A 20,434-nucleotide genomic window follows, 5' to 3' on the forward strand; every position below is an offset into this window, starting at 1 on the left:
GGCGCACCCCTGGATAGGGAATCAAAAAGACTGGAAAATTTGGAGAAGAAGTTGTTTTCTTCGAACAGTCTAGCGCTGCGGTTCGTGAACACTGCATGCCTTTTGGGCCGCTATTCCCATACTCTCTGGGATACGGTCGCGCAAGTGTTGCCTAGAGTTCTGGAGGAGGCCCGGACTATCCTTTCCCAAGCCGTAACAGATGGGAGGGATGCAGAGAAGTTCATGATTCGTTGTGGACTGAATATGACAGACTCTCTGGGCAGATCGGTTGCATCGACGGTGGCATTGAGACACCATGCCTGGTGAGAACATCTGGCTTTTCAGGGGATGTCCAGCAATCCTTGATGGATATGCCCTTTGATGGCACACGTCTTTTTGGAGAGAAGGCGGACTCGGCGCTCAAGGGCTTTAAGGATTCCCGAGCCACGGCCCGGTCCCTTGGCCTCGCGCCTGCTTCTAGACCTCAGCAGTCCGCCTTTCGCCCCTTTCATGGCTACGGAAGGGGCACCCAACCGTGTCCTTTCCCCCTGGCCATCGACCCCAGTCCACCCCACCCCCTCCTCAGCCTCCAAACCCTCCTAGTCCGTGGGTACACTAGTAACCTGTTGGCGCCATCACTTGCCCCAATGGCAATCCATGGACACTGACAGGTGGGTCCTCCAAACTCTCCGAAGGGGCTACACCCTCCCCATCAAGACACCTCCTCCAGCCATGCCACCTTCATACAATCGAATATGGGAGGATCATATGGCGCTTCTCCACAAGGAAGTCCAAGCTCTTTTGGCCAAAGGAGCTATAGAGAAGGTTCAGTTGCCAGAAGTAGGTCGTGGTTGCTATACCCACTACTTTCTAGTGCCAGAAAAGGACAAAGGTCTTTGTTCTATATTAGATCTTCGATCCCTCAACCTCTTCCTCATAAAGGAGAAGTTCAAAATGTTGACATTGGCTCAGGTCCTATCTGCCCTGGATCCCAGAGACTGGATGGTAGCGTTGGACTTGCAAGACGCATGCTTCCACATTCCCGTCTTGCGGGCCCACAGACGTTACCTACAATTCGTGGTAGGTCACAAGAACTTTCAGCTTACCGTGCTCCCCTTTGGCGTTACCAGTGCCCCTCGGGTGTTCACAAAAGTGATGGTAGTGGTGGCAGCTCATCTGCGCAGGTTAGGGGTCTCAGTCTTCTCCTACCTCGACGGTTGGCTGCTGAAGGCGAACTCACCCCAGACAGTTGTCTCCCACCTCCAGACTACGGCGAACCTTTAGCATTCGCTGGGGTTCACTATCAACATGCCAAAGTCACACCTGACTCCTTCTTCTCTAGCTGTTCTGGATACAGTGCAGTTTCAGGCATATCCTCCCGAAAAGTGAGTCCAGGATATTCGGGCTATGATACAGATGTTTCAGCCTCTGTCCTGGATTTCGGTGAGAATGACTCTGAGGCTGCTGGGCCTCATGGCCTCCTGCATCCTGCTGGTTCAAAATGCCAGATGGCATATGCAGGCTCTGCACTGGGATCTGAAGTTCCAGTGGGCACAGCATCAGGGGAATCTCTCCGACAAGCTCCAGATCTCGGAAGGAACTGCGAGAGACCTGAAGTGGTGGTTAATAAATCAGGACTGGGTCAAGGGCAGCTCCCTCTCCTTTCCCCAACCAGATCTTACAGTCGTGACAGATGCGTCACTCCTGGGGTGGGGTGGCCACATGGGAGAGGCAGAGATCAGAGGCCTCTGGTCTCGGGTGGAAGCCGGGCTCCATATGAATCATCTGGAGCTCCAAGCGATTCAACTAGCATTGAAAGCATTCCTTCCCTCTCTCAAGGGGAAAGCAGTGCAGGTGCTCACAGACAACACCACCACCATCTGGTATTGCAACAAACAGGGCGGAGTGGGGTCATGCACCCTTTGTCCAGAGGCTCTTTGCCTCTGGACTTGGCTGGAACATCAGGGCATTTCCCTGGTGGTTCAACACCTGGCGGGCTCCTTGGATGTCAGAGCAGACAAACTCAGCCGGCAATGCATGGTCGATCACGAATGGCGCCTCCATCCGAAGGTGGCGCAAGGTCTTTTCCTTCAGTGGGGAGAACCTTGGTTAGACTTGTTCACCTCCGTAGAGAACGCGCAATGTCAGCAGTTTTGCGCATTGGAGTTTCCAAGGCAGCACTCACTCTGCGACGCTTTTCGTCGTGCGTGGAATTCAGGCCTCCTGTACGCCTTTCCACCCATACCACTTCTGCCTAGACTTCTGAAGAAGATCAGGCAAGACCGGGCCCAAGTAATACTGGTGGCTCTGGACTCGGCATGAAGAGTCTGGTATTCCGAGCTGTTGAGCATGGCCATAGCTCCTCCGATCAGACTGCCCCTTCGGGAAGATCTTCTGTCGCTGCAGCAGGGGAGGGTCCTCCATCCGAACCTGTCCACCCTCCGCCTCCTTGCGTGGAGATTGAGCGGTGACAGTTGACGTCTTTTGACCTGCCACCCGAAGTCTGTAACGTTATCTTGGCAGCCAGGTGTCCCTCAACCAAAACTGTATACGCCTCTCATTGGAAGAAATTTGTGGCATGGTGCATCAACAAATCTGTTGATCCTCTATCTGCTCCTCTTTCTCAAGTCCTTCTCTTTATTCTTTCCCTTGCCCAGCAGGGTTCCACCTTGGGCAATCTTAAGGGATATCTTTCTGCTATCTCTGCTTTCTTGAGGTTACCGGATCAGCCTTCCTTATTTAAATATCCTATAGTTGAGAGGTTTCTTAAACATACCTTATGTGCACCCAGTTTGAGCCGCTTCACAACTGCCCTTTACTGCTCTTAACTATCAAGACAGTTTTTTTTAGTTGCATTACCTCTGCCCGCAGAGTAAGTGAGCTCCAGGCTCTGTCATCTAAGCCACCTTTTCTGGCCATACATCCTGACAAACCGGTACTTCGCACAAGGTCTTCTTTCCTACCTAAATTAGTGACACCCTTCCATGTCGGACAGTCCATCACCTTGCCTACCTTTTATGCACCCACACATCCCTCTCATGAAGAGGAGAGACACTATTGCCTGGACAGTCATGTCCGAAGGGACGGCTACTTTGGCTGTTCGGTCCTGCAGGACTTCCTGGTGTGATCTTGGTTCACAGCCCACCACCGGGGATGGTATTGCTCGGGTATCTATTCAAAGGTAAGGTATCTACAACTAGAAGTCTCTATCAGATGTACAAGTGACATACCTTCGGTAACAAGATATCTGGTAGAGACATATTATAGTTGCAGATTCCTTTCCGACTTGCCCATCCTCCCTGCACTGCGAACTGATTTCTAGGGACAAGAACTTCCCCATAAGGGCCCTAGTTTTGGCGCACCACTGTCAGTGTTCTTCATGGCTGCGCACTACTGCCGTGGAAAGTCGTGAAAAGAAACGGACATCAGCGCGCCAGGGTGGCGCCTATATACGACTGCGACGTCATCACGGCGAACACGACGCCCATGGATTCGACCAACGCCACCTGACGGCGCGCAGAGGTACTGCTCGAAGAAAAATCTCTGGATCCAGTCTGACGCCTGAGAAAAATTCAAAGGTAAGGAATCTGCAAATAGAAGTCTGTATCAGATGATCTGCAACTTCATCGACGACTCCGCTCTGCAGCATTGTGTCTCCGGCTCCTTCCAGCAACTGCAACATTTCCCCGGCTGTACATCCTTTGAGGGCAGCAAGTCTTCAGCCTGCACAAGAAGGAAGAAGGAATCTCCTTTGGAGTAAAGGAGTCACTCCCCTGCATCTGCAGGCACCAACTGCAATGACAACCGGCTACGTGGATCTACTCTCCTCCAATACTGTGTGGATCCTGCATCACAGGTGGTGGTCTGGAGTGGTCCCCTTGGTTCTCTCTGCTAGCTGTCCAACTTGGTAAAAAGTAAGCCCTTGCCTCTCCCTGCAGGACAGTGCCCCTGTGCACCGCAACACTTTCAGCTACCAAGGCTTGTTTGCTCTTTTTCCAAAGGATCTTCAGGCTCCAGCACCTCTTCCTGCAAAGCACTGTCTCCTTCCTGCTGCATGGGCCTCACTGCAACTCCTGGGCCTGCTGCCAGGTGGTTGCCTGTGGGGGCTGCATACTCTTCTTGCGACTCCTCCTGCTGCTAACGGTCACCCCGAGCTCCCCTCCTTGGGTCGAGTACCCTGGACCTTGCTGGTCCTCTTCAGCCTTGCCAAACTTCTTCTCCGTCTCTTGAATTTGCCAAGGCTTGTCGTGGTTTTCCAGCACCACTGACCAACTGCATCTCGATTGCCATCTTAGGACACCACTTGTATCACTTCTGGGACGTCTCTTAGGCTCCTGTGCTGCACTGCTGGCCTTCTTCATCCAGTTTTGACCTGGTCCTGCATCCACAGAAGGGTGGTGAGTGGGTCCTGCCACAACCGGACATTCCATCACGAACTGGACTTAGTCCCCTTCCTTTGCAGGTCCTCTACTGTCAGGATCCACCTTTGGGTTCTTACAGTGTTGGTTGGGTCTTGCATAATCCTTTTCCAAATTCCTCCTGTTGGTTTTGGGGAAACCCAGGTACTTACCTCTCCTCTCCTGGTCGCTGGGCATCACTGTGGTATTCACCTTTTGGTGTTCCTAGTTCCTAGTTCCTCCAGATCCCTCCAGATCCCACATCCTTGGATGGGGGACTCTCTTTCACATTCCACTTTCTTAGTGTATGGTTTGGCCCTCCCCTAGGGCCTTCACTGTTTACCCATAGGTTTGCCAATACTATTGCTTTCTATGCTCTTTACTGATTGGTAATGTGTATATAATAGTGTGTTTACTTACCTTCAGCTGGGGGACCGCCTGTTCAGTATTCTAGTATTTATGTTACCCTAAGAAAGTACCTTTATTTTTGTAACACTGTGTCGTTCATTCATGTGTGTAAGTGCTGTGTGGCTAACGTGGTACTGCATATGCTTTGCACGTTTCCTAGGTAAGTCTTGGCTGCTCATCCACAACTACATCTAGAGAGCCTGGCTTCCTAGACACTGCCTACACTTCACTAATAGGGGATACCTGGACCTGGTATAGGGTGACAGCACCATGGGTGTCCACCACACACCAGGCCAGCTTCCTACACTCGGTTTTATGTTCACTGAACAATAACTAAACTTTAACTTGTGAAATGTGACAGCATGAGGGGTAGTGCGTTTGTGAGAGTGAGGTAGTGCACCTGTGAGAACGAGAGCTTGAGCGGCAGTGTGCGTGTGAGAGCGTGAGGGGTGGTGCGCTTGTGAGATTGAGGTAGTGCACGTGCAAGAGTGTACACATGTGAGAACGAGAGCTTGAGCAGCAGTGTAGGTGAGAGCGTGAGGGGTAGTGCGCTTGCGAGAGGAGATATTGCATGTTTAAGAGAGTGCACGTGTGAAAACCAGAGCTTGAGCAGCAGTGTGCGTCTGAGAGCATTAGGGGTAGTGTGCTTGTGAGAGTGAAGTAGTGCACGTGTAAGAGAGAGTGCAAACGAGAGCTTGAGTGGCAGTGTGCATGTTGGGGAAAGAGGAAGCGGTAGCATGCGAAAAAGTGAGACAGGAAAGGCTGAGAGGATTTATATATGTATGTGTTATTGCATAGTGCAAACCTAGCCAAAAAGGTAGTAGAGCACTGTCCATGGTCAAAGACAAGCACGTGAGAGAGAGGGAAGAGTCAAGATGTGAGAGAGGCGAACAGATATCTGCACAGAGACAGAAAGACTCTGCACACAGTCTATTGCACATATTACCAATGGGCACTGCAATAAAAGCTTCATATTTTGTAATCATTGGAAAACAGTGTTTGAGGTGTGGGCCGACTGTAGAAACAATCATTGTAAGACCCCAATTTGTGGGTCACTGGACAAACAGGGGAACCTGGGGTTTTCAGGTCTGATGTCCCAGGATCCATCTGTGGCTCTTCAAACTGGGCCACATACAACATCTTCAGCACTTGACTCTCAGTGGTAGCCATGGCTGCTAGTCAAAGGCTTGTCGGGAAGGTAGTCTTCTAGCTCAGAACTCAAAAATCACCCAGCAGCGCAATAATCGACTGTCCAATTCAGTGCTAATCTTTTACAAAAAAGGACTGTTTAATATACTCACAAAATGTAATACTCGCACTACAATATGTAGGTACGGATATCTCACTGACAGGGGCCACCGTACCATGGGAATGGTAATCCCTTTTCCAATTCCTCCCCTGCACCCTCTATGTTGGTACTGGGATTGGGTCTTCTATTGGCAAGAGGCAGGTACGTGAAAATAAGCAGGGAGGGGAGGACAGAAATGGCAGGGCAAAACCGTACTGGACAATTTGAAGCATGAATCTGTCTGATATGATGCATTGCCACCCATGAAGGTAAACGTATCTGGCCTCCAACCGGTGACAGTCTGCCACTGAGGGTAAGGTAACAGGGGTTTGCAGTGGCGGCAGCTACGGAGAGAGGGTGGTTTAGGGGAACCAGGTAAGTCACTGCCCCTTGGGGCCGGAACAGTGTCAGCTGGATCGCTAACCTTGAAAGGACTGGGAGGTCTGTTGTTGTGGAGGCCCAAGAGGTCCCCTGTAGCTGATCGGTGCCACAGGCAAACAGCCCCATGGCACAGACCAGCTTTGAGGGACCCATTTTTAATCCAGCAGCACACCACAGCAGAGAGCCTGGTGAGTTAGGTCGTCACCAGGCACATCAATCCGAAAGCATTTACATCCACCCCGCCAGGGAGAGAGTTGAGAACAGTATGGGAGCAGTGGATTCCAGGCTTCTCCCAGGTGCCCAAGAGGGTGCATGTAAGGGCTTCTTTGAATAGGAGCAATGGGTCTGAAGAGATCTACCTGGCTGCAGGACCTCATTGAGTACATTTATTTTATCATCCGCTGAGGGAAGCTGGAGATGAAGAAGTTCAGTTGTTCTTCTATTCACCATGGCTAACGAAGTAGATTCCGCTGTAGAGGGGCCATTTTGGGATTTAAATCCAGGGTCCAGAGAAGTGTGTCAAGGCCACTGGCCCTCTGAAGGTGCAGAAACAGAGTCTAATTGACATATAATGGTGATCCATCATCCAGATAGTTGTCACGTGGCTCCAGGTCTGAAAATGAAAATCTATGTGGCAAAGGAACCATTTTGAATCATAATGTTGTGGAAGAGGCCAAATGGGTGCAGCTACGACCAGGGTCAAGATGGATTTACTTCAGAGTCCAACAGAATGCGGGTTCTCCCTCTAGGGATGATGCAGGGGGAACTAAAGCAGTATTTGGTGTGAGGAAGGACTTGACAGTAGGTATAGGCCTCGGAGTTGGGTCAATAGGCACAGTCAATGTCGGGGATGGATCTGCCAACAGTAACCTGACTGGAGCCCTTCTCAAATCCATGGGACCTAAAGAATCCTGAAAGGTGTAAAAAATTCCCAGCGTAGCCTCTCTGAAGGCCTAAATCTGCTGCAGCATCCCAAATAGACCTTGGAACTAGGGCTGGAACGTGACTAATGTGGGAGTCGGTTCTGTGGTGGGTAATTAAGTCTTGAGGGACCCTGACATCCATGTGGTATCTCCCCAGCGGTGGGAAGAAGAGGGGGTCTTGTTAGGGGTGATCCTGCAAAAGCATGCGCTAGCGCATGCGTCTCACTTGAGAGACTGTAGTGTCCAGTACAGGGCTTGGAGCCTGCCTGTCGCTCACCATTTGTTGGTTTGCGTTGCACTCTTCTTTACAGCCTCGTAATTTGTCAAGGCACGCCTGGCATCACTTCTGTTTCTCTGTGTGGAGCAGGGATAAGGCACTAATTGATGCAACTTAATTAGTGCCCATTGGCTGCTCCTGACGTGATCGAGGTACTATTTGTTCTTTTTTAACTTCGAGTGCCATGCAAACAGAAGGCTTGGGACTGGCAAAAAATTGCCCAACAGGCACAAAATTGCAAGGTTTTGAGTTTTAAAGCTAACTTTATTTTGCCAAGTCGTTTCTCAGTTTCTTCTCATGTTTTCTTTTGTTTTTGCTTGTGGACGCAGTTGTCAAAAGATTACTATTATGGAAAAATGCGAGACCTATTGCATTGTAAATGCTTGTTTTTACTTCTTGTGTTTCTTTTTTATTACTTACTTGAAGACTTGGGTGGGATGAATATCTCTCTTGCAGTGTTCTCTGGACTGAGATCACGTCTGCGTCCTCTACTTCTATCAGGACCGGGCTTTCCTACAGTGCCCGACCATGTACAGTTCAACCAAGCGCATTTGTCGCACAACTTCAAGTCATGTGAGCAGCTGAGAAACCAGAGACAGACCAAATGTGGGTCCGTCACAGACATCTGTTTGTGGCAATTGTTACAGGGTTTGAACCTCATCGTTTTAGGGGGGACATGTCCATTGCACACTGGCAGAAATTGAGGGAGCCCTGAAAGAAAGGAACTTACATTGACACACAAAGGTGGTTATATCGTGAATCCCAATGTCACTTCTGGGGCGTGATGGAGCCGATGGAGAGCTTAACAATACCACTTTGCGGTGCGTGAGAGAATTCCTGAGAAAAATCTCCAGATCCGGTCTGGTGCCTGGAGGTATTCACAAGGTATGGAATCTGCGGTTAGAAGTATCCATTAGAAGTTAGCTTTACTGCAGGAATTATTTACAGTTTATAGTACCAGTCTCAGAATCGACAGCATTTCTTGGCCGCTGTAGGATGTTGGCTCTGTATGTACTATTTCAAAGTAAGAAATAGCATGCACAGAGTCCAAGGGTTCCCCTTAGAGGTAAGATAGTGGCAAAAAGAGATAATTCTAATGCTCTATTTTGTGGTAGTGTGGTCGAGCAGTAGGCTTATCAGAGGGTAGTGTTAAGCATTTGTTGTACACACACAATCAATAAATGAGGAATACACACTCAAAGACAATTCCAGGCCAATAGGTTTTTTAATAGAAAAATATATTTTCTTCGTTTATTTTAAGAACCACAGGTTCAAGATTTACAAACAATACTTTAAATGAAAGGTATTTCACTCAGGTATCTTAGGAACTTTGAATTATCACAATAGCATGTACAGTGTTAGCAAAAATTGCAATAAGCTATTTTAAAACCAGACAGTGCAATTTTCAAAAGTTCCTGGTGGAGGTAAGTTTTGGTTAGTTTTGCAGGTAAGTAAAACACCTACAGGGTTCAAAGTTGGGTCCAAGTTAGCCCACAGTTGGGGGTTCAGGGCAACCCCAAAGTTACCACACCAGCAGCTCAGGGCTGAGGTCAAAGGGGTGCCCAAAACACATAGGCTTCAGTGGAGAAGTGGGTGCCCCGGTTCCAGTCTGCCAGCAGGTAAGTACCTGCGACTTCGGAGGGCAGACCAGGGGGGTTTTGTAGGGCACCGGGGGGGACACAAGTCAGCACAGAAAGTACACCTTCAGCGGCACGGGGGCGGCCGGGTGCAGTGTGCAAACAGGCGTCGGGTTCGCAATAGGTTTCAATGGGAGACCCAGGGGTCTCTTCAGCGATGCAGGCAGGCAGGCAGGCAAGGGGGGGCTCCTCGGGGTAGCCACCACCTGGGCAAGGGAGAGGGCCACCTGGGGGTCGCTTCTGCACTGGAGGTCGGATCTTTCAGGTCCTGGGGGCTGCGGGTGCAGTGTCTTTACCAGGTGTCGAGTTCTTTGAAGCAGGCAGTCGCGGTCAGGGGGAGCCTCTGGATTCCCTCTGCAGGCGTCGCTGGGGGGGCTCAGGGGGGTCAACTCTGGCTACTCACCGGATCGTAGTCGCCGGGGAGTCCTCCTTATAGTGTTGGTTCTCTGCAGGTCGAGCCGGGGGCGTCGGGTGCAGAGTGGAAAGTCTCACGCTTCCGGCGGGAAACGTATGGTCTTTAAAAGTTGCTTCTGTGTTGCAAAGTTGCAGTTTCTTGGAACAGGGCCGCTCTCCTCGGGAGTTCTTGGTCCTTTTAGATGCAGGGTAGTCCTCTGAGGCTTCAGAGGTCGTTGAACCCTGGGGGACGCGTCGCTGTTGCAGTTTTTCTTGAAGTGGGGAGACAGGCCGGTAGGGCTGTGGCCAAAGCAGTTGGTGTCTCCGTCTTCTCTGCAGGGCTTCAGGTCAGCAGTCCTTCTTCGTCTTCAGGTTGCAGGAATCTGTTTTCCTAGGTTCTGGGGGGCCCTAAATACTCAATTTAGGGGGGTGTTTAGGTCTGGGGGGTTAGTAGCCAATGGCTACTAGCCCTGAGGGTGGCTACACCCTCTTTGTGCCTCCTCCCTGAGGGGAGGGGGGCACATCCCTAATCCTATTGGGGGAATCCTTAATCTGCAAGCTGGAGGATTTCTAAAAGTCAGAGTCACCCCAGCTCAGGACACCTTAGGGGTTGTCCTGACTGGCCAGTGACTCCTCCTTGTTTTTCTCATTATCTCCTCCGGCCTTGCCGCCAAAAGTGGGGCCGTGGCAAGAGGGGGCGGGCATCTCCACTAGCTGGAATGCCCTGTGGTGCTGTAACAAAGGGGGTGAGCCTTTGAGGCTTACCGCCAGGTGTTACAGTTCCTGCAGGGGGAGGTGAGAAGCACCTCCACCGAGTACAGGCTTTGTTACTAGCCACAAAGTGACAAAGGCACTCTCCCCATGTGGCCAGCAACATGTCTGGAGTGTGGCAGGCTGGCAAAACTAGTCAGCCCACACTGGATGTCGGGTATGTTTTCAGGGGGCATCTCTAAGATGCCCTCTGGGGTGTATTTCACAATAAAATGTACACTGCCATCAGTGTGCATTTATTGTGCTGAGAAGTTTGATACCAAACTTCCCAATTTTCAGTGTAGCCATTATGGTGCTGTGGAGTTCGTGTATGACAGACTCCCAGACCATATACTCTTATGGCTACCCTGCACTTACAATGTCTAAGGTTTTGCTTAGACACTGTAGGGGCATAGTGCTCATGCACCTATGCCCTCACCTATGGTATAGTGCACCCTGCCTTAGGGCTGTAAGGCCTGCTAGAGGGGTGACTTATCTATGCCATGGGCAGTGTGAGGTTGGCATGGCACCCTGAGGGGAGTGCCATGTCGACTTAGTCATTTTCTCCCCACTAGCACACACAAGCTGGCAAGCAGTGTGTCTGTGCTGAGTGAGGGGTCCCCAGGGTGGAATAAGACATGCTGCAGCCCTTAGAGACCTTCCCTGGCATCAGGGCCCTTGGTACCAGTGTTACCAGTTACAAGGGACTTACCTGGATGCCAGGGTGTGCCAATTGTGGAAACAAAGGTACAGGTTAGGGAAAGAACACTGGTGCTGGGGCCTGGTTAGCAGGCCTCAGCACACTTTCAAATCATAACTTGGCATCAGCAAAGGCAAAAAGTCAGGGGGTAACCATGCCAAGGAGGCATTTCCTTACAGCTGCTCTGTAGCTCTTTGGAGGGAGGAGAACGCGATGGACGGGAAGCATGTGAGCTGGATGTGCATTTGACGAACAGTCCACTGCATACTTTAATCCCAGGATGTTTACATCCTCATGTCTCCTCAACGACTATGATTTTAAGCTGTGTCTGCATACAGACACATGGCCAACTAATGCCAAATGGAAAGCAGTGGGTGGCCCTATTTTGTTTGCTTACAAGTGTTTGCTTTTCTCCATCATAACACATACCATTATATTTTATTTAGTAAACATCATGCACTTTGTTTAGATGACGTTAAGTACTAAGCTGTTAGTTTCAGGTTATTTTGTGAGCTCATAGCGATTACACTGCATTCCAAAAGTTGTAAATGACAATTTCACATATCGCTGGACTAAGTAGCAGATTTAGGTGATGATGATGACTAATTAAGTCTCTAAATGTAAGGGCACACAGCAATACAAATATTACAAAGCATGGATGCAGAGGACGCTGTCCCCATCATTCTGATCTCAGCTCCTTGTGTTTCTATGGCAGTCACAAGCTTTACTGTCAAACCTTAGGTTACCAGCTAGTTCAGTCCCCATTCCTGCCACCTTTACTTATTCTAAAGTAGATAGCTCAGCCCAGCAGCAATCCAGTTATCATAATATGTTAAAACCCTGACCAGTTTGCTGGATGGATCCCTTACTTGGGTCATCCGTCATGAATTTCCTCATAACATTACACTTCTACACGGTCCCGTTGAGTTTCTCCGCAACACACCTGATCTGCCTCAGTGGAAACAGACTCATCCTTCTCAGGGTCAACAACATTCACCAGTACTAGGGTGGTGAGTTATATAATCACTACCCATTGGGTCCAGGTTCTTAAGAGACCAGCCCCAAATGATCATCTTTAACAGAGGTACACTTGATCACAGCATCAGTAAGCGATGATGGGACTCTTCTGACTCAATTGATGTTGGATATTCTCTGGGATTTGAATTTTTTTTTCCAATAGTTCATAACATGATGTGCTGCACTATAAGTGGAGTTGTAGTATCAATTTCGGGAGATAAAAATTAGGAATCCAGTTTACTCCATATCTCGTCATAGTTCAAGGCTTCCTATTAAGTCACTGATAGCTATATTGGCATTAAAATTGTCCCTTGCTGAACATCTGCAAGGTTCCATTCTGTTTATGCCTTTGTTTTAGTGACCTATGCCCCTTCCTCATAAACTAGAATCTGCTAGGGTCTCCGACAGGTCTGAGTGCAAGTACAATATACATGTTCCTTCAAGTATAGTCTGACGGAGGGGCTACAGGACTTGTGCTCCTTTTCTCAGTTCTGCAGGGCTTGTAAGGTATACCTTTGCCTTCTGGGGACCCAGAAGGATCTTCTGGGCAGGAGGTTAATATTGCCATGCATCAACTCTACAGTGACAAGCATTTTCATACATTTCTCTCACCTGTGCTGGGACTGTCACCTTGTTCCTTCACAGCTGTAACACGCGTATCCTTCACAAACTGGTTTCCAATGAATAACACATCAGAATCAGCAGTCATATGATCTGTCAACGTAAGACAAAAGCCGTGTTTTACACTTCTGTGTGCAAGATTTGTGAAATAAATAACATAAGGCCCTAAAACTTTCAACCTATCTGCAAATATTAATTTATCAATAGTCATATTTTAAATTGATTATAGTACACAGGCATGTGTTCACTAGATAAGTCAATGATATAAAAACAATAAATACTTCATTTGTGAAAAATACATATGGGTTGATTTGGCCTTTTTGCCCCTTTGTTGCTGAGAATTGTCTCCCCAGTGACAGCCCCTTTTTTTAATGTTTGAGGTAATTCACACTTAAGCCTTCAGAACTTTTATCCCGCACGTATCACAGCCAAATTTTCATTCTTTTTTCCACACATCCTGGGGATTCTAAAGCTACCCAGGGTTTGTGGATTTCTTTGGCGGGAACAGAAAAAAAGTTAAAAACAAGCTAAATTTTCGTTTTGAAAAAAAAGGAAAATAGGAAAACATTCTGTGCAACCATGGTATTCTCTTCTAAAAAAAAGCATGTACAAAAGATTTGCAGTGCTAAGATCACTAATATACCACCTTCCAGGAACAAGCTGAGTTATAAAAAAGACCAGTTTGTTATTTTTTCCAAGTGGTGGTCTAGTTTCCCTTGTTTTGTTGTTTCAGTTTGCAGCGCAGAAAGGTGGGAAGGCCATGGGTGAACTCGGACAGCTATACATTTCTGAAAACTAGTCAAAATTCCAAACAGGTGGTGTCAGTAGACACCTTATAGTTTCCTCAAAGTAACTAGTCGTTGAAATAAAAAATAATGGAAAAAATAGCTGAGGTTTTCATCTGTATTTTTTGGCCTGAATGTCTAATTTACAAAAGCAATACAACATTACGACTGTTATATAACATTTGTTGGTTGTCCACAACATCCGAGCTGCAGCTTAGAATGATATTTCACTGTGTACCAACCATGCCTCAAGTAATACAGTAAAATATAATAAATGAAAAGATTTGTGACATCCAGGCATTTTTTTAAACATGTCCTAGATACTAATTTTAGGAATAGTGGTTAATGGTAAACTTCTGAGTTATTCATCATGTGATTCAGAGGGCAATTTGCAAAATGTGATCTTTCTGGAACACTGGCTTATACTTGGAAGCCAATAATGGAGGGACATTACATTCCTAATAACAACTGTTACATTATTCTGTAGTCCCACACTTTTCCCGATAAACATGGTGTGCTCCACTGAGGGGTTGGCCTAGTAAACATGACACAACAATCCTCAAAAAGCAACGTGGAGACATCAACATCTCCTGTGGAAAAAAATAACATGTTTTGACGATAAAGGTAGTTGCATTATCTGGGCCCAGTCTCGGCCACCACCCAGGAAAGCCTACCAAAGCCAGACATTTCTGAATACTAGACACCCAAGGGAATCAGAGTGGTCGGATGTGTTTGGATCCCACAAGGTTTTCTTACCCATAATGCCCTGCAAACCTCAAACTGTGGCTAAAATCAAACTTTCCCCACTCTTTTGTGACAAAGCTTTCAGAATCTGTGGAATTAACAAAATTCCAACCATCCAGCAACACACGTGAGGTACTGTTTTATTAGGAGAAAGGTGGGTTAAGTTCAGTGGTAGAAATTTAGTAGAGCCCCACAGAAATGTGAAGTTTGCAGGGCATTCTAGTTAAGAAAAAGTAGTGTGATCAATGTAAGATACACCACCCTGGACACCCCTGGGTCTCCAGTTCCAGAAATGTCTGGGGTTAGTTGATTTCCTCGACTGCCAGCTGAACAGAGCAACTATTCAGCATGGCAAGAAAGAGGATATTGGGATTAACCACAACTCTGTAGGCCTGTATGTGAAAACTACACTCCAAACAATTTCCTCTTGTTTGACGTGCAATAGGGGATGCTGTAGGTTCCAGGAAGGCAAAAAGACTGTTAGGGCTTCACGGGTGGTGATAGGCCCAATGCCCCACTTAGGGACAGGAAAGTAAGAAAAAGGAGGAACGAGAGCCAGATATAAAGGAAGAAAGATAGTGAGAGTGAATGAGGGAAGGAAATAAAGGAACTGGAAGGGAGAAGACAAACGTGGGGTGGTGGGGTGGGAGGGAGAACCAAACAGAGTGACAGCTGGTGTGTAGCATATGCATTTGTGTGTTGTGGACTGAGTGTTATGCATTGGTCTGTGTATACAAAGAGGGTGAGGGAGAGAGTAGAACGACAAACTTTTGTGACTTACCTAGATTTCACAGACACAAATTAAGGTGAACTTTTTAGTCCAATAACAGCAATTGTTTGTAAACCTCATGATCCTGACTACGCTCTTCGATACCTGGCTGCGGCCAAGATACTGATTTGCCCATGAAAGTGGCAGATGATGAACTGTACTGGAGTCTGGAGATTCAACATGTTTGTGAGTGAGTGCTGGCCTTAGGTGTCCATTCACTAAATGACAAAGCTTCGGGAAAACCTTTTTGTTGATACTAGTCATTTTTACCCCTTCTGTAGCAGAGTATGTGGTAAGGACTTATATCCATGTATGTGTTAAAACTAGTCCTGGAGGTACATTTTGGACTCTGACTTTCTCTTAACTAAACACACTCTATTTCAGGAAGAAGATGGCACTTGCTGAAATATATATGTGAAAAGAGTTATTCATCATGTAAGTGCATACCAAACTGACGTGTTTCGCCTTCTACTGGCTGAAAACACACCACACCTGAACTCCTCTTAAAACCCCCACCAAGGTATTTAGAGGAACATTAACAACAACTAGACTGCCTCTCTACTTCTTCGGTTAACGGGCCTCCCATGGCCACTATTACACGATTCAAACAAACTCCAAGTATCCGCTTTTCTTTAGATACATTTTTCAAATGTCATTATGTTACCCATTAATGAACATAAGCACCTATTTCCAAATTAATTTAAAAGGTAACCAGTTATAACTCTGAATTTCATTCAATCTGTAACCTTTTCAAGCTCCTCCCTAGGACAAGCACAACAACTTAGTGATCCCTTCTACCTCAGTTTACATTCATGCAGGAGACATATCCCCCCCTTTTATACCAACAATGACACGAATTCTCAATGGTAAGGTACATATTTGATCCCTGCACATCTGTGAAAAAACAACTGTAATGCCCACAATGTTCATAATAATCATCATTGCCTTTCTGTTCTTGAAACAAATTATTCAACCATCCCACATATTTCACAACTCCTGGAACATCAGGACACATAAATTACTAAGTACATGAGTCGGTAACTAATAATCCATTCTTTGTACTAGGAAATAATTTTCTTTGTTGATGCTTGCAAGGCCAATCATTGTTAAACAACAATATTCCACTGTCATCTGGAAACATTAACATTATACAAGCCCGAGTTTGCAAGAGCTCATCTAAGGGGAGAGGGACATTGAAGGCACCGACAGGGGGTTTCTAAATCCATGGCTGCCAATATCTTAACATAGTCATTTCGCAATGTAGTTACAAATCATTATAGTGCTATACGCTCACTTTTGCAAAAGCACATGTATAGGGAGAGAAACCTTAAAGACACAAACTGAGGTTCTGAAACCACGCTTGCACGGTTCTTCACAATTTCACCACAGTTGTCTTATCTACAATTACGTTTTTAATTATATTTCGGATTGGTTTTTACTTTTCAATAATTTTTGCTAAGGTACAAGGCACCATGTAGAACGCATCTCTTTAACAGTTTCCCAATATATATATATACATTGTTAGCTACTGGTTCAGCATTTGTCTTGGATACAACTTTCTCTATGAATATACATGAAGCTCGGCATCCTGGTTATGGCCCAATATTTTTTCCTTTCCTAGTAGCAATTTCATTTTAGACCCTTCTTTCCTTAGGGTCTCTTCCCAGTTTCTGCCACATGAGTTTTTGTTGATGTCCGAAATACCATAAAAAATTAGAATGCAATATTCCGCACCGCCAATGCTTGGAAACAGGATAACTTATGTCTTTATTTTTGATCGCCCTAAAATGCTTCAGGATTCTCACTTTCAGTTTATTTCTTGTGCTGCCCACATAACGTCTGTGACATTCACATTCCAGCACATGTACCATATAATCAGTTTGACACGTAATTCATTCTGTGATGTTTTTCTTTACTCCTGCAAAAGTGGTGTATTGTTTTATAGTTTCACCATTTTCATAAGCCTTACATGAAGCTTATCTACAAAATCCTTTACCTTCAATCTCCAGCCACCCCCGAGTCCCTCTCGTCACACCAGCTTTCATGTGACTGGAGGTAAGAATGTCCCTGAGAGAAGCTGTTTTCTATTAAGTGATTTGGGGATATGTGTCAATGACTTCCTTCATATGTTCATCACTTCTTAGGAGGTTCCAGTGCTTGGTGAAAATATCTCTTATAACCTATTTATGAATATGCACACATCTGTGTCTGACAACCTGTCCCTTGTTGCTTTTTTCATTGTTAATGGAAATAGGCTGCAGATTTTGTTCGACCTCTGGCCAGTGCATCCACTATAACTGTTGCAGGATATCCCTTAGATCTATATCAACTGATGATCCTCTCAGCCTCTAATTCAAAGTATTCATCCATACATCAGTTCCTCTTAGCAGTTCCCCATAGCATATGTTCCATTTGACCTCCTTCTGATGCCTACTGTTGTCAGACAGAATACTATTACTAGCGTTGGCTTTTCCATGAATCTTTGTGCACAGTTCTCCATTACTGATAAACAGTATAACATCAAGGTAGTCAATAGTCACCCTGCTCATGTTACTCATTAATCTGAGATGTACTCATGGCTATTTAACCTCTCAGTATGTTCTTTAAGTGAAGATTCAGTACCATTCAAGATAAAACATAGGTCATCTATGAATTGCGGCCAAAACATCACATTTAGCATGTTGTCCTGGTTATGCTCTGCCCAGGACACCTCCCTCTCCCACCAGCCCATGAAAAGATATAGATGGGCCGGGGCAACAGAAGTGCCCATGGCTGTGCCTTACCTCTGAGGTACAGCAAGTTATCAAACATTAGATATTTTGTGCTCCGAACAAAAGCCTTACATCTCAAAAAATATTTGTATGTTGTAGGAGACTGATAGATCTTTCTTCCAGAAAATGCCTGTGGGCTTTGATCTCCCATTTGTGTTGTAGTTACAAGAGTAATTATACACAGTCGGGGGGAAACATCAGATAACTACTCTTCCAAAGATTTGTTCTGGATTTTCATCAGGAATGTAATGTATTATAGTAGCATTAACAAAATTCCAAAAAGAAAATGGTCTATAAATCTAAAGTTGGGAGCCAATGGAACTTACAATAGGTCTTCCTTATGAATTTTCAGGTGGAAGTAAACCAAGTGGATGGCAGAACTTAAGGGTACCAGTAATCTTCTTCATCGAATAGGCCATGTTGCTCCTGGGTAGTTAGCATGCCATGAAACTGCTTTTTTAATTTCTGGTAATGATTACCATTTTTTAACTGAAGTTAAGATTCTTGTATATACATTTTCTTGTCCGTTATGGCAACATTACCCCCTTTGTCAGAGGCCTTGATCATTAACGTTTCATCATGTTTGAGTTCCAGCACCATCAGTTCCTTCCATTCAGAGGCATTCAAATTTTGGTTTTGAGAGTACTTCCTTTATTTTATCTAATTTGTTTCCACCCTATTTATCTCATCCATCACTAGCTCATAAAATATATAGATCTTGTTGCCCACTGGCAATTCTGGATAATATAGCTCTTGGGCTTTGTCACTGACATAACAGTAGGGAGCAGACTCAAACCTATCTTCTCACATTTTCATATACTCTCATACACTGAGTTACCCACATCTGGTTTTTGCTCAAATTTTTATTACCTCTTTCCAATTCCTCACATCTCACATCGACTACTTGATGCAAATTAGTCAATTTATTTGAGATTCAAAATATAATTTCCACAAAATGTAAACAATAAAATAACATCATGCTTGTTTTTTGTGTCAGGCTGTGTGGCAAAATGTTTGTGTTGTTTTAAATTTCTGACACATTTGTATGTGTCAAGTCTGAGGCCTGGGAAATCCATCTCAAGTTATGCCTCTCTTAAGAACTTCCATTTGAATTCCCAAAATAGTTTTATTGAGATACTTAATATTGTCTGGTCCCTTAGAGCATTTATCTGTTCTCCCACAACTTTGAGTGTCCCTGATCTTTTTGTTCAACATATAAAAAAATCAGGACAGCTTGTGCACAGCTCAGCAGGGGGCATGTTCACAGTGCAACATATAGAGGCATGCAGTAGATGGTGAATGCACACATAGCAGCTGAATGAGGCACTTACAGCAGCAGAAAGAGGCATACACACACTGGAACAATTAAAAGGAATGCAGACATGGGGAGAGGGACTGTGCAAATAGGTAGTAAACATTAACATCTGCAGGTGTTAACATCTGGAGGTGCGAGCAGGATAATGAAAAACAGCCGTGCATGCCAATAAAAATGAGTTCACAAAAGCTGCATCCAAAGTGAAGTCAACATTGTGTCCATAACATTTCTTGCCACTTTGTCGATTTGGCCTGTGCTACAATACATGTGGACAAAATGCTGAGGTCTATGGAAAATAAAATTAACTATTTCCTAAAGACCACAAGTTTCTTTTGCTTCTACTCACTTGTGGATGGGTCAACATTGATGCTTTTCTCTACATCCTGAAGCTCCTCAGAGCACAAGTCTTCTTTTTCCTTCGGTCGTAATGAAAAAACAGAATTGGCAATAAGGGGGCCTGTTATGGAAATAAAAATATTATTAATACAAACGTTTGTAAAATGACAAAATACAACAGAAGCATTGCTATGAATGAATTCAGGGATAGTTAAAGTATAATGGAAGTAAATGTACAACGAGGTGATTTAGGAAGTAAGTGAGAAGGAAGTTTAGGCCAAACACTGTACTTCCTGGGCCAGGCCCAAGGTCACCGAAAATAGTGATCAACCCTGGCTGCGTTCATAATCTGGCCCAACAGTGCATTGGCTGCCATGTAGCCTTAGCAGCAGTCATTTCTTTATCATCTGCCAAACTAAAATGAGGGAAAGCACACACATGGGAGGACCCACTAGGGTTAAAGGCCACCAACTCCCACTTTAAGGTCTTAGAGAGAACAGCTGAATTAAGGGTCTGATCTACTAAATAAATAAAAAAATGCAGTATGCAACCAGTAAAGAATTGAATGACCCGGCCTACATACGAAAAAGTAAGTTCACTAAATTCCATTTCGGAGTGGGTCACAATCTGAGTCATTAATGTATATTGAGTAGGTTGCAAATTGTGACTCACTCAGATTTGTGGCCATCACAGGAATGGAGACCTGCTAGGGTCACCAAACCACCATGACTTTGATCGCCTTTGGAACTGCTGTGTTTAAAATGAGAAGTTTTCTTAAAAAAAAAAAAAAAACACAATTTTTGAGTTGACAGTGGTCCCTCGTAACACTGCCTATTCCCAAACAAACCTTTTTTACATTCATAAATGGGAAAGGGTTCCAGGTGGACTACTTCCCTTTTGAGAAAACGTTTCCTCCCAAACTTAGGAGTCTGTAGTTGTTCAA

The 20,434-nt window shown here is 45.6% G+C and overlaps 1 protein-coding gene across 2 annotated transcripts in view; it reads right to left on the reverse strand.

The window, feature by feature from the left end:
* Positions 1 to 20,434, reverse strand: part of LOC138287360 (zinc finger protein 558-like) — a 79,618-nt gene that overhangs the window by 37,993 nt on the left and 21,191 nt on the right. For both annotated transcript variants that reach the window (XM_069227730.1, XM_069227731.1), the window contains exons 3-4: positions 19,502 to 19,612; positions 12,763 to 12,864 (exon numbers count right to left, since the gene is read on the reverse strand). In XM_069227730.1, the coding sequence (XP_069083831.1) occupies positions 12,763 to 12,864; positions 19,502 to 19,612 (213 nt within the window). The remainder of the gene's footprint in view (positions 1 to 12,762; positions 12,865 to 19,501; positions 19,613 to 20,434) is intronic.

This window comes from Pleurodeles waltl, chromosome 4_1 (assembly GCF_031143425.1).
Source record: "Pleurodeles waltl isolate 20211129_DDA chromosome 4_1, aPleWal1.hap1.20221129, whole genome shotgun sequence".
Taxonomy (NCBI): Eukaryota; Metazoa; Chordata; class Amphibia; order Caudata; family Salamandridae; genus Pleurodeles; species Pleurodeles waltl.